General features: G+C 40.7%; 1 protein-coding gene across 1 annotated transcript in view; it reads left to right on the top strand.

Annotated features, from left to right (window-relative positions):
• Window positions 1-12,895, top strand: part of WWC1 (WW and C2 domain containing 1) — a 104,344-nt gene that overhangs the window by 35,949 nt on the left and 55,500 nt on the right. The window contains exons 2-5 of the mRNA XM_069970691.1: window positions 2,716-2,825; window positions 7,579-7,782; window positions 8,397-8,473; window positions 8,761-8,840. Coding sequence (XP_069826792.1) covers window positions 2,716-2,825; window positions 7,579-7,782; window positions 8,397-8,473; window positions 8,761-8,840 — 471 coding nt within the window. The remainder of the gene's footprint in view (window positions 1-2,715; window positions 2,826-7,578; window positions 7,783-8,396; window positions 8,474-8,760; window positions 8,841-12,895) is intronic.

The raw sequence follows: 12,895 nt of genomic DNA, 5'->3' as shown, positions 1-12,895 counted from the left end.
CCGACCTTTCACTTTAGAGTTATTCTGAAAATAATGTAATGTAATTTATGCGTTACTATTAGCCTTACTTGTATAGCAACCAGTGTTCAGGTCCCATAATCTTACAGCTCTGGGAGCCTAGAATGTGGTTGCTATGAAGAATAAGGCCACCTTTTTTCTAGGAAAGTATATTAGCATCACCATTTTCCCTGTGTTAAAGCAAATCTATTAGCCTAAATGTGCACACTGAACTGGCACCTGCTGAAGCTGTGTGCATGCCTTTATTCCTGTAAAAATAAAGAGCGTCATGGAGGCAGGGCCTTTGCTGCTATATGTCCTTGGCGAGATTGATTGACATGGCTTACATTGCTGGGTTCTGCTCTATCCGCCCTCCTGCGCCATGAATCCTAATACAGTGGTCACAATTTTGAAAAAAACGTGAGCTCTTAAACCAAAACGCTCTTAAAGCAAGTTACTCTTAAACCAAGGTACCACTGTAGTGGTGCAGGCATGGTGAGATGTTAAAGCCGTGGCCTGCTTTCTTAATTCAGTCAGGTTTGATAGTTCCATTCAGTCCGTATTTTAGGGATGGTGTGTATTTTTGTTGGGACGCTTGTGCCAAGTGACAGATCAATACACAGACAATGCCAGATTGTAAGTTTACACAAAGTTTAGGCTAAGTAAACTGGCAGGGAAGAGTTGTCTGTCCACATTCTTAATATATTACCACAGTTATAAACAATAGTATTTGATAGGGTATGTTTAACCCTTAGGGGACACAGCCAGTTTTCATTTTTGCGTTTTCGTTTTTCCCTCCTCGTGTATATAAGGCCATAGCGCCTGCATTTTTCCACCTAGAGACCCAAGTGAGCCCTTATTTTTTGCGCAACTAATTGTACTTTGCTATGGCAGATGTAATTTTTGCCTAAAATGTGCCGGGAAACCAGAAAAAAATTCAAAGTGTGGTGAAATTGAAAAAAAAAACGCATTTCTTTTATTTGGGGGAAATGTGTTTTTACGCCATTCACCCTGGGGTAAAACTGACTTGTTATGCATGTTCCTCAAGTTGTTACGATTAAAACGATATGTAACATGTATAACTTATATTGTATCTGATGGCCTGTAAAAAATTCAAACCGTTGTTAACAAATATACGTCACTTAAAATGGCTCCATTCCCAGGCTTATAGCGCTTTTATCCTTTGGTCTATGGGTCTGTGTGAGGTGTCATTTTTTGCGCCATGATGTGATCTTTCTATCGGTACCTTGATTGCGCATATATGACTTTTTGATCGCTTTTTATTACAATTATTCTGGATTTGATGCGACAGAAATTGCGCAATTTTGCACTTTGGGATTTTTTTGCGCTGACGCCGTTTACCGTGTGAGATCAGGAATGTGATTAATTAATAGTTTGGGCGATTACGTACGCGGCGATAGCAAACATGTTTGTTTATTAATTAATTAATTTTTATTTATAAAATGGGGAAAGGGGGGTGATTCAGACTTTTATTAGGGGAGGGGGTTTTGTGTTATTAAAAATACATTTTTCTTTTACTTTACACATATACTAGAAGCCCCCCTGGGGGACTTCTAGTATATGTACTCTGATCTCTCATAGAGATCCATGCAGTATAGTTATACTGCATGAATCCATGAGATCGGTGTTCTATTACTTTTGGCTGCTGCAGCCAAAAGCAATAGAATGCCGAGCCGGGATCAGCGCCATTACGGAGCAGACCCCGGCCCGGGATGGATGCAGGGATCGCCCCCCCGCAATCGCGCCGCAGGGGGGCGATCCCCCCACTAGACCACCAGGTATGGAGATTAGCAAGTATTTAGAAGCAGCTGTCAACTTTGACAGCTGCTTCTAAGTACTTAATTAGCGGGCACGGCGATCGGACCGTGCCCGCTAATAGCCGCGAGCCCGGGCTACACGCGGCACCCGGGATCGCGGCAGTTCAGAGGGTGGTCGCCGCGCGACCCCCCTCTGAACTCCCATAGCGGCACGAGGACGTTCAATAACGTCCTGGTGCAGCTATGGGTTAAAGGGGTTATTTAGTTTTGTTTATGTGACTTTTTGATAATTTTTTATATTCTATTTTTTTCTGAAATGTGTTGTGACCAAAAATCAGCAAATTTGGATCGGCGGGGTGCCGACAACCCAATCTACTTGGTGAACTGAAGACTAGTGGCCGGACTTGTTACGGCAGCTCAGCTGACGTTCACTTGGAGGGGAGCTGAGCTACAGATACGCATTGTTACTGCTACACACTGAACACAGCCAACTGCTTCCAGTCCCATTCACTGTGTAGGGACATAATAGTGATATATACTTGTCCCACTTTGCCACTACTGCCAGTTCCATGGCCGCCACTTTCCACTGCAAGAGCTGCATAAGGCTAGATGTGACCAAAAGTGTGCAGCAGGTGTTACACAGTACTATGTAGCCTTATCATAAGTACAGCTATTGCATCACTCTGTGAGCGTGCATTCCTCCTGCAGTGAGCTGCAGAAAATGCCACAGTGGTCCGCAGGTTGTGTACTCCTGCTATTGCACACAATTGTCTTTGTCCCTCTGCTGGGTTAATGCCTATAAAAAGATAAAATAAAAGAGAACATATAACTTGTGCACTGTAACTATTTATCCTCTGGAGGTAGTAGGATGATTGGGTTATAGTTCTCAGTGCATTTGTTACATGAAAATATTTACGCCATGCCATTTTATTTTTTACAGATATACTAAACCATTAACATTTGCCGACTGTATTGGTGATGAATTGCCGCTGGGATGGGAAGAGGCCTATGACGCTCAAGTTGGTGTTTACTACATTGACCATAACACTCGTAAGTAATGAGGTCTGTGCACAGGAGTGAATGGAATCTGCCGTTGCCTAAAATGAACTGATGTCAGAAAGTTATACAGATTTGTAAATTACTTCTATTAAAAAATATTAAGCCTTCCAGTACTTATCACCTGCTGTATGTCCTGGAGGAAGGTATGTATTCTTTCCAATATGACTCTCTGCTGCCACCTACAGACCCACATAAGCCCTCATTTACGGCGACACCAATTGTACTTTGCAATGACAGAATACATTTCCCCATAAAATAGTGCTCCGAAAAATATTTGCGTGGTGAAATTAAAAGAAAAATCGCCATTTTTAAAAATTTTTGTGTGTGTGTGTGTTGGGGGGTGGTTTGTGTTTGCATCGTTTGCCCTATATCTATGTTCCCTTAAGTCAGTACGATTACAACTATCAGGAATGTCATTAATTAATAAATTGGGCAATTACGCACGCAGTGATAGCAAATATGTTTATTTTTATTTATAAAATGGGAAAAGGGGGGTGATTTAAACTTTTATTAGGGGAGGGGATTTTTTTGTTAATGAAATTTTTTTTTTTCTTCGCTGTAATTTGAAGTCCCCCTGGGGGACTTCCGATTCAAGTACACTGATCTCTCATAGAGATCTATGTAGTACATATGTACTGCAGAAATCTATGAGATCACTGATCCAATTTTGTGGGCTGCTGGAGCCCAGAGCAATGGAATGCCGAGACGGGATCAGCACCATTACAGTGCAGAGCACCAGCCCGGTAACAAGCAGGAATCGTCCCTCCATGATGGCATTGCAGGGGGGGCAATCCACCCACTATGGGGGGAAGAGAGGAATTTAAATACAGATGTCAGCTTTGACAGCTGCATTTAAATAGCTAATTAGCTGACTTCAGCTAATACCTGCGGTCCCCGTCTGCAGATAGCATTTGAGAGCTGTGCGGTTCGGATCGGAATTGCGGTGCGACCAACCTCTGAACTACCCTACCCGCCCCAGGGCGTACAGGTACGCCCTTGGTTGTCAAGGGGTTAAAGCAAAAATTGGCCCTGTCAATAAAAGGTTGAAAATAGACATAAAGCATCAGAGTTAGGCAACAACAAGATTTACTTATGACATACATTTAAAATCTACAATGAAAAGTAAAATTTTTGGGAGGGTTTTTCCCATTTTAATGTTAAGGGGGAAACCCTTGTAAATGGAATATAAAACTCCACAAAAGAGGTGCCCGGGCCCCAGTGTTACACGGCAGGATTAGCAGCCACTGAGTCTGTAGTCAGCCATGACAGACTTTACTAAATATTTATGGGTAGTGAAAAGATATGCAGATTGGATTTCAGTATACTGTTTTGTGTTGTCGTTATGAAATATTTATTGCATCTCGACTGTCAGCGCTGTTTCAGTGGGATGAGGTGGAGTGTCTAAACTCTGTATTATATAGTCAATAGAATGATTTGCAATGTAACACACAATGGAATAACAATAAAGACGCAGCAGAGATGAATTTCCCATTTAACTGCTTCCTATGTAAACTCTAAGAGAGACACCTCAGTAGTTTTCGGCAGAGCTCTGTGTTTTCCTGGCAGTAACATTCTATAGATGAACAACCATGCTGATTCTTTTCTCACTGGGCAGCTTTATATAAAGGGTATGCTGTTGTTCCAGGGACATGAATGTGTGAATGACTAAAAATAACGTCCGTTGTTTGCCAAATAACGTCCGCCAATAAAAGTCCTGAACATTAAGTTGACAGCTGCTGTGAACAACGGCCATTATTCTATGCATTGTGTGAACGGCCATTGTTTCCTTAGACTTCAATGTTATTTGTGTGGACAAGGCCTTAAAGGGGTAGTGCGGCGCTAAACAATTATTCACTAAATAACATACATTACAAAGTTATACAACTTTGTAATGTATGTTATGTTAGTGTATGGCCCCCTTCCCCATGTCCCCCCCCCCCCCACCCACGCTAGACCCGGAAGTGTAGTGCTTTATACTTACCTGATTCGTGTAGACCCCCATCCGCCATCTTAGGACAATGATGTCATCTTTGGGAGGCCGGCCGAACTGCTCCGACCGTCCCTCGTGCCGCCCCCCCCCCCCCCCTCTGCAGCATCATCAGCTGCTCAGCCGCGATTGGCTGAGCATAACTGGTTCAGCCAATCGCGGCTGAGTAGCTGATGGGGCCGCAGAAGGGGGGCTGGCATGAAGGAGGACTGGTGCGGTCCGGCCAGCCTCCCAAAGATGACATCATTGTCCTAAGATGGCGGACGGGGGTCGACATGAATCAGGTGAGTATAAAGCACTACACTTCAGGGTCTAGCGTGGGTGGGGGGGGGGGAACATGGGGAAGGGGGCCATTCACTAACATAACATACATTACAAAGTTGTATAACTTTGTAATGTGTGTTATTTAGTGAATAATTGTTTAGCGCCACACTACCCTTTTAAAGGGAATGTGTCATCAGAAAATGACCTATGGTTTAAATCAGGTTTTATGTTATTTATAATATAAAATAATTGTAAAATCTTGCATGTTTTCTTTTGGGCCACTAGGCCTAAAACTAAGCTAAAAGTTCCTGTTTTGTACTGATCATTTCTCAGCAGTGACTAACAAGACAGACAGGAGTACAATAAAAGGTGTCACCAGAATATTAGTAAGACAGACAGGAGCACAGTGAAAAATGATACCAGTATATTAGTAAGACAGACAGGAGTACAGTGAAAGGTGACACCAGTATATAGATGATAGAGGTACACACTATAGCTGCTGCTCACTACTCAGCCTCCCTCTCCTGTGGAATGAGCCCACAGAGCACGGTCAATGGTGTGTCCCACACAAAGAGTAGGGTCTGGAAATGTTAATGAGGCTTACTGTAAAGCATTTCACTAAATGCTTAAAGGGGAACTGTCAGCAGGTTAGACCTAACCTGCTGATACCCACCTATTGCGCCTGGGACGCTAAGGAGGAAGGTATGCGTCTTACCTTCCTCCTTGGTGCTGGTTCCGCGCTGTTAGGGTAAAGTCCACTCTGGAGCACTGTTGGAAACACTGCTACGTCATTCAGCCCGCCCCCTCCATTGATTATCATTAGAAGGGATGGGCCACATGACGCGGCAATGCTCCTAACAGTGCAGTGAAGATTACTCCAACTAACAGTTCGGGACCGGCGCCGAGGAGGAAGGTAAGACACATACCTTCCTCCTCAGCATCCCCACCACTATAAGGGGCTATCAGCAGGTTAGATTAATCTAACCTGCTGATAGATCCCCTTTAAGCAAGATGGCAGTCCCCGTAATAATGTACTACAAATAAAATAAAAAAAATCTGAAAATAGAAACAGATTAGAAAAAAGAATGTATTCTAGTATTGGGATGTAGAAACATGGATATAATCAGTAAAAGACTAATCTAGATGTTATATTCGGTTTAAGAGAAACTTGATGTGAGTTTTGTAGAAATTAAGTTGCATTGTAAGAGAAGAATGAAGTGGCTGCTTAACTGTATCTTGTTACTGCTGTAAAAGTAATATTTTTCACCTGCTTAACAAATTATTAAAAAAAAAAAGCCACATTTATAAAAACATTTTGGCATTTTGATAATTAAAGCTAAGTTCAAGGTATATCAGTGTCAGGTCGCACCATCCATCGCTGTCTTCACCACAATGGAAGACGACTGTAGCTTCCGGGAGGATGAGACAAAACTAGAGCTTTTTGGCAAGTCACATCTGCTCCACGTTCGGAGACAAAAATGAAGGAAAGGACTTAGGCTTGGTTATGGATTGGGGCCACTTTGCTGCATCTGGCACAGGGTGTCTTGAATCAATGCAGGGTACAATGAAATCTTAAGACTATCAAGGCATTCTTGAGAGAAATGTGCTGCCAAGTGTTAGAAAGCTTGATCTCAGTCGCAGGTCATGGATCCTCCAACACCCTAAACACACAGGTAAAAACATCCACGACTATTGGACTATTCTGTGGTGGCCTTCTGTGAGACCTCATGTAAATCCTATAAAGCATTTAGAATGCATGCAAAGTTGTTGTCTTGTCATTTCTGAGCCAGGCTGTGAGTTACAGGATCAGAATATCCAGGAGACGGGGGGTACGTGTGTGTGTGTGTGTGTGTTTGTGTGTATGTGTGACTGTGAGGGGTGGTGCTGCAGTGTGGGGACACCAGGACGGGTAAGTATACTCCAGCCACCCCCGCCCTCCCTGGATTTTTATCTTTGCCTGGAATTCTCCTTTAAGCCATGTTTTGCTTAAGAGACAACTCCATGGTTGATTTGGTTCTGTCACCGCAGGAGCTGAACTCCACTGGTGTGCTTACATAGATCTATTACAATATACTATATTCTATTATCCTAATCTTCAATGCTGACTTCAGGCTTTGTAAACTGAATATGATATTCCCCCTACAGAAATATTCAGATCCTTTCATCACGGCTCACCGCCCATCTATACAGTTTTGAGTCCTTTATCAAACAATTGGCTTCCTAGCTGCCATACTGATCTCCATCCCCAGCTCCATTATCACTCCGTCCCCTCTTACTCACCTTGCTTGATTTCTCTCTGCATTTTTACAGTCATGCTGTGGCAGTCATACACGTCTACTACAGTCTTCCTTATCACTATGTAATATATATTAAAATAGGATTTCGAAGAATGTTTGTACATCTGTTCAGCTTCATTCATTGTCATGGTTGTATTGTAATATATTCTGTCCATAAGCCATTGGTTTCTGAAAATGGGAATTTCTTTTATTTCAGAAACAACACAAATAGAAGATCCAAGAGTACAATGGAGAAGAGAACAGGAGCGTATGTTAAAGGACTATTTAGTCCTTGCTCAGGAAGCTCTGGTGGCTCAGAAGGAGATTTACCAAGTCAAGCAACAGAGACTGGAATTAGCCCAGAAGGAGTATAGGCAGCTGCATGATGTCTGGAAGCACAAACTTGGATCTCAGACAAGTTGTAAGTATTAGACCGACATCAAAGCTACTCTGGAGTCTGATCTCAAGTGTATTGGGGGTGTTTTTTGTTTGAATTTTTTTTTTAATATTCAAGATAGCTTTTTTTATTTTATATTGCATCTCACCCATCAGAGACAGTAGCCAGCCATCCATGACGCTGTTGGAGCAGGATCAGGACATGTTATGTTTTAGTTTGTGTGTAAGATACTGCTGGGACCGAATTTGCACGATAATGATCGAATTTGAACGATAATCGTACGTGTAAACGCAACAAACGATCAAACGACGAGCGAGAAATTGCTCATTTTGATCTTTCAACATGTTCTTAAATTGTCGTTCGCAAAAAATTTGCAGATTGTTCCGTGTAAACAGTCGTTCACCTATTTTACCTAAGTGCGAGATAGGCTTAAGCGATCGCAAAACGATCGCAAAATGAATTTTCTGTACGATATATCGTTCCATCTAAACGCTGATCGTTATAAAAAAATTTCGGTACTTCGAAATTGTTAATCGTACGATCGGGCGAATTATCGCTCCGTGTAAACCCAGCATTACATATGTATATAACCTATATATGTTTGTTTTACTAATTTTTTTTTTATATTCTGTTTCCAGTGGTTTCTGGCTCCTCATCTAGTTCCAAATATGACCCAGATATCTTGAAAGCTGAAATTGCTACAACAAAGTCCAGGGTATGATGTACTCAATATCCTTTCTGATCACTTAGTTATGTTAGTGTTATCTGTGGCTTTCCTTGTAAATTTTATGTACTTACATATACAGAGAGCGAGAGAGAGATGTGGAGCTTGATTAACAATTACAACCACAATTATAACAACTACTGCTATAAAAGTATTAATAGTTGGATGTGTTGTTGTTTTAGTTGTAGTAGTAGTAGTAGCAGTTTTGTTATACATGCTGTATTGTGTGTAAGTATACATTTTCAGTGTCCTGCTTCAATTTATACATGTTTTTACAGGTTAACAAACTAAAGCGAGAGGTGGTCTTTATGCAGCAAGAGCTACAGTACAAGGAAAATGGTTACCAAACTCTTCGACAGTAAGCTTTTTCCTGTTTCTTCCTATTGAGCTTTTACAAGCAATGGTCACGTCAGTGACACAGCCCTGGTGCTTAAACATAATATTAGTAGTTATTTGCATTATATATATATATATATATATATATATAAACTCATTTTGGCTCTACTGCCAGTCCAGTTGCCTTTAGATTTTCCTTAATGGGTCATACATATTAATGCTGTCCTCATTTTAGGGTCCATTTACACAGAAAGATTAATTGACAGATTATCTGCCAAAGATTTGGAGGCCAGGAATGGATCTGAAAAGTTAGAAATCTCAGGCTTTCCTTTATGACCTGATCTCTGTTTATAGTCTGTTTCTGGCTTTGGCTTCAAATCTTTGGCAAATAATCTGTCAGATAATCTTTCTGTGTACATGGACCCTTAGACAGCATAAAACCAAACTGGAGAAGCAGAACCTGCACCTAATGTATTCCAGTGGTGAATGCCATGGGATAAATGTGGCGCATATGTTAGACCTTTAATTTTCCTACTCTACCATCATGGCTGGCTTTCCTTTCTCTAATATGCAATGCCAAAATCATTTTTAAATTCTTCATGAATTTGAGTCATGAATTTGGCGCATGGCAGTTTAACTAAATCCATGACTAGTGGGCAATTCAGAGAGAGATGTTGTGCAGCAGTACAGGGTGTATATAGATTTATTGTATCTTCTTTCAGGATGAACTGCAGCATATGGTGCATTGATTCATTTTACAGTACACTATACTGTAACTTTGCTGATGTGCCACAGTAAAATAGGCCGTGGCAGGCTGAAAACAGGATTTGCAAATGAATGATTATAAATAGAGATGAGAGAATAGTATTCAAACGAATATCGAATTCCATTACAGTCTAGAGGAGAAAAATACTTGGGACCTGGAAATCAATATTCGACCACTAGGAGGTCACCAAGTGCACAATGACACCTCAGGAAATTATGCCAACACCTCTGGAATGCATATGGGACAGCAGGGGATGCATGCCTGGGTGCATCTAACACTAGTGATGAGCCAACATCCCAAAGTTTGTTCGGATCCCGAACACGAACAAAAAAAAAATAATTTGTGATTGGTTCATGTTCGCCAAACATTCACGAACAAATTATGAACGTAAACTAGAAGCGTGCGTTGCGGTCTAGTGGAACGCACTTGTGTATGTGTCGGTAGTAGCAAGATAACAGGTACTATCCCGCAATCACAGTATACAGCCATATACCGGATATATAATTGTTTTTTACAATAATAAAATGAAAGAGCTGTTCAACTCCTTTACAGGACGCAGACTGCGCAAATCTGAAGAAGCAAGATAACAGCTATTATCCCGAAATCACAGTATACAGGCATAAACAATTTGTAGTTGCCTGAACACACTGCCTGTCTCAAAACAGCTTCTCAATATATAGTTTTTATACTTTTAGCCCTAACAAGGGCTTTTGGGGGCCCTCCCTACCTAACTTCACCTAAAAGCTTTCTCTCCCTGGAGAACAGCCTGTCCCTCTCTAGCTCCAACCAGCAAGTGACACAAATCTGAAATCCACTATACTTATATTCAAGAGGTGATGTAGTTTAGCCAGCAAATCACAGTTAAGAGTTTTATTTAAGTCCCGCCTATTCCTAGTGCCTGTTCCTCTCCCTGCCTGTTTATTGGCTGGAAAACGGGCCGGGGAGTGGGAGGTTGAATCGAATTTTTATTGTGTTATCGAACGCAATCGAATAGCGTTAATAATGTACTATTATATTGAATAGCTATTCAATTGAATACTATTCGCTCATCACTAATTTTAAATAATCCAAGGGAAAAGAATCATAGTTATGCCTTTATGGGGAGCAGCAACAACCATTCATTGGACGAGCTGTCATCAATTTTGCACCTGTAATGCTGTAAGCGGCCTGAGGTATAAGGACAAAATATGATACCTTATTCAAACATCCGAAAGCAATTTTCACAATTGTGGACTTGCAATCTCAATTTGTGCCTCCATAGTGGTCTGCAATTCATGGACCACTACATTCTAGACTGTGACATGTGCCGCAATTGCAGGTCCGTAATAGGAACTGTCCTTTTTTTTCACTGCAAAGATCACTGCCTCTTCACATTTCCGCAAAAATTGTAGATGTGTGAATAGGCACCTTGAAATAAATTTGTTTCAAATTCATCCTTAATTACAGATCTGCAATTACAGATAAATTTTGTAGATGTGTGAATAAGGCCTTAAGCATAGAAAAGGGGAGTAAAGGAGAAAAAAAGCATGAGTCCCTGCTGCTGCCCAGACCCTGGTTGGCAGTGAATATCTGAGCCACCTTGATAAAGAAATACTGACAATTTTAGTGGAGATTTGTGTACAGAAAATCCTTAGTGGATTCTGTTACTAATACAAGTTGGTGAGTTTTTCACCATTTTTTTGTGTATGGAAAACTAAAAAATTTGGTGTCTGTCATGGAAAATACATGGAATGATTCTAGAATGTTCCAGTAAATTCAAAGGGATAATTGTAAAAAAGAAATACATTTGCTGTAGATTACATGTACATTTGCAGCAGAATCCACAGGTATAATATAAGTGTACTCCTCCCACCAATCCTATGTGATGCTTTTTGCGATGGATCCACAGGTAATTTGCAGCAATATTGCAATTTAGGGTCCATTTCCACGGTAAGATTATCTGACAGATTATCTGTCAAAGATTTGAAGCCAAAGCCAGGAACAGACTATAAACAGAGATAAAGTCATAAAGGAAAGACTGAGATTTCTCCTCTTTTCAAATCCATTCCTGGTTTTGCCTTCAAATCTTTGGCAGATAATCTGTCAGATAACCTTTCTTCGTAAATGGACCCTAAGTTTGACTGCAGTTTTTTTATTCCCCATTAAATTCAATGGGAAAACCGTCAATGAATCTTTTGAATTATTATATAGTTACATATATAGTTACATATAAACACGTCACATTTGACCATCCTGTTAAAATCTGCTAGATTTTTTTTATTTTTAAATGGGCCTGTTTGATCAGCAATCTTAACTCTTACCTGAATTTTTAGACCCTATAAAAAAGGCAAAAATTAAAAAATAGGATCAGTATAAAAAAAAAAATACTTAAAAATCATCCTGTGCAAAACCAGGATGCAAAGACTGTGATGAGAGGCTAGACTGTAGCTGAGTTCTGCTGATCTCATAATAGGGTAAAGTGGGATCAGAGAAGCAGAGTGTGCACGCTGCCATAGCCAGGATGTGTTTTATTTCCTCCATGGGGCTGCTGGGTGCCAGGAGTCTGCCTCTACATCCTTTCCTTCTGACATAAAGTTTTTTTAAACAAAAGAAAATTAATCTGTAACATGGATATTGAAGCTAGAATCTGACATGTCAGCAAAGATCAAACCGAAAAAAGGATTAAGGAAGCACTTTTTGATCTCGACGTGATTGACGCTTCAGGCTCAGAAAGTCTTTAAAGCTGTAACAAGTCTTCCTTCCCTGCCTCATAGAAACTCTGGAGTTGTTCCTGTATAAATACCTTCTGAATAACGTGTCATATAGTATTTCAGAGTGGAGACAAGAAGAATGTTCTCTACTGTTCTCCCTTGCACCCTTGCTAAACCTGTTTTACCGCTGTGCTCAGCTCCCACGGCAACTCCGCCTAGAGCTTGGCTCTAAGAATCCATGATGAAATGGTGTAATAGTAATACCACCAGTCCTAATCTTAAATCAATATACTTATATAACAAGGTTGTCAATGTGTGGATGATCTGACCTGCCAGCAGGATGAAAGTCGTGGGGAAGAACATATGGCCATTCAGTCTGAGATGTACCAGTTTGTTAATCCAATGGTCACATCGGCACTTTGTAGATTCTTTGTTTTGCAGCTTTTGGTAAATTGTATTTTTTTGTGTTTAAAATGTCGCTGTCGTTATAACTTTCAACATCTAAATCAATAGTAGATGTGAAATAAAGCAAGTTTATATTTATTATTTTTTTATTGTTATCATGCTGTAAAAGAAACCAGAAATCCAGGTCCAGTCTCCTGAAGGCAGATTGTCTGACTT

The sequence above is a fragment of the Dendropsophus ebraccatus genome, chromosome 1, assembly GCF_027789765.1.
Source record: "Dendropsophus ebraccatus isolate aDenEbr1 chromosome 1, aDenEbr1.pat, whole genome shotgun sequence".
Taxonomy (NCBI): Eukaryota; Metazoa; Chordata; class Amphibia; order Anura; family Hylidae; genus Dendropsophus; species Dendropsophus ebraccatus.
This window is presented reverse-complemented; position numbering and strand designations above follow the sequence as displayed.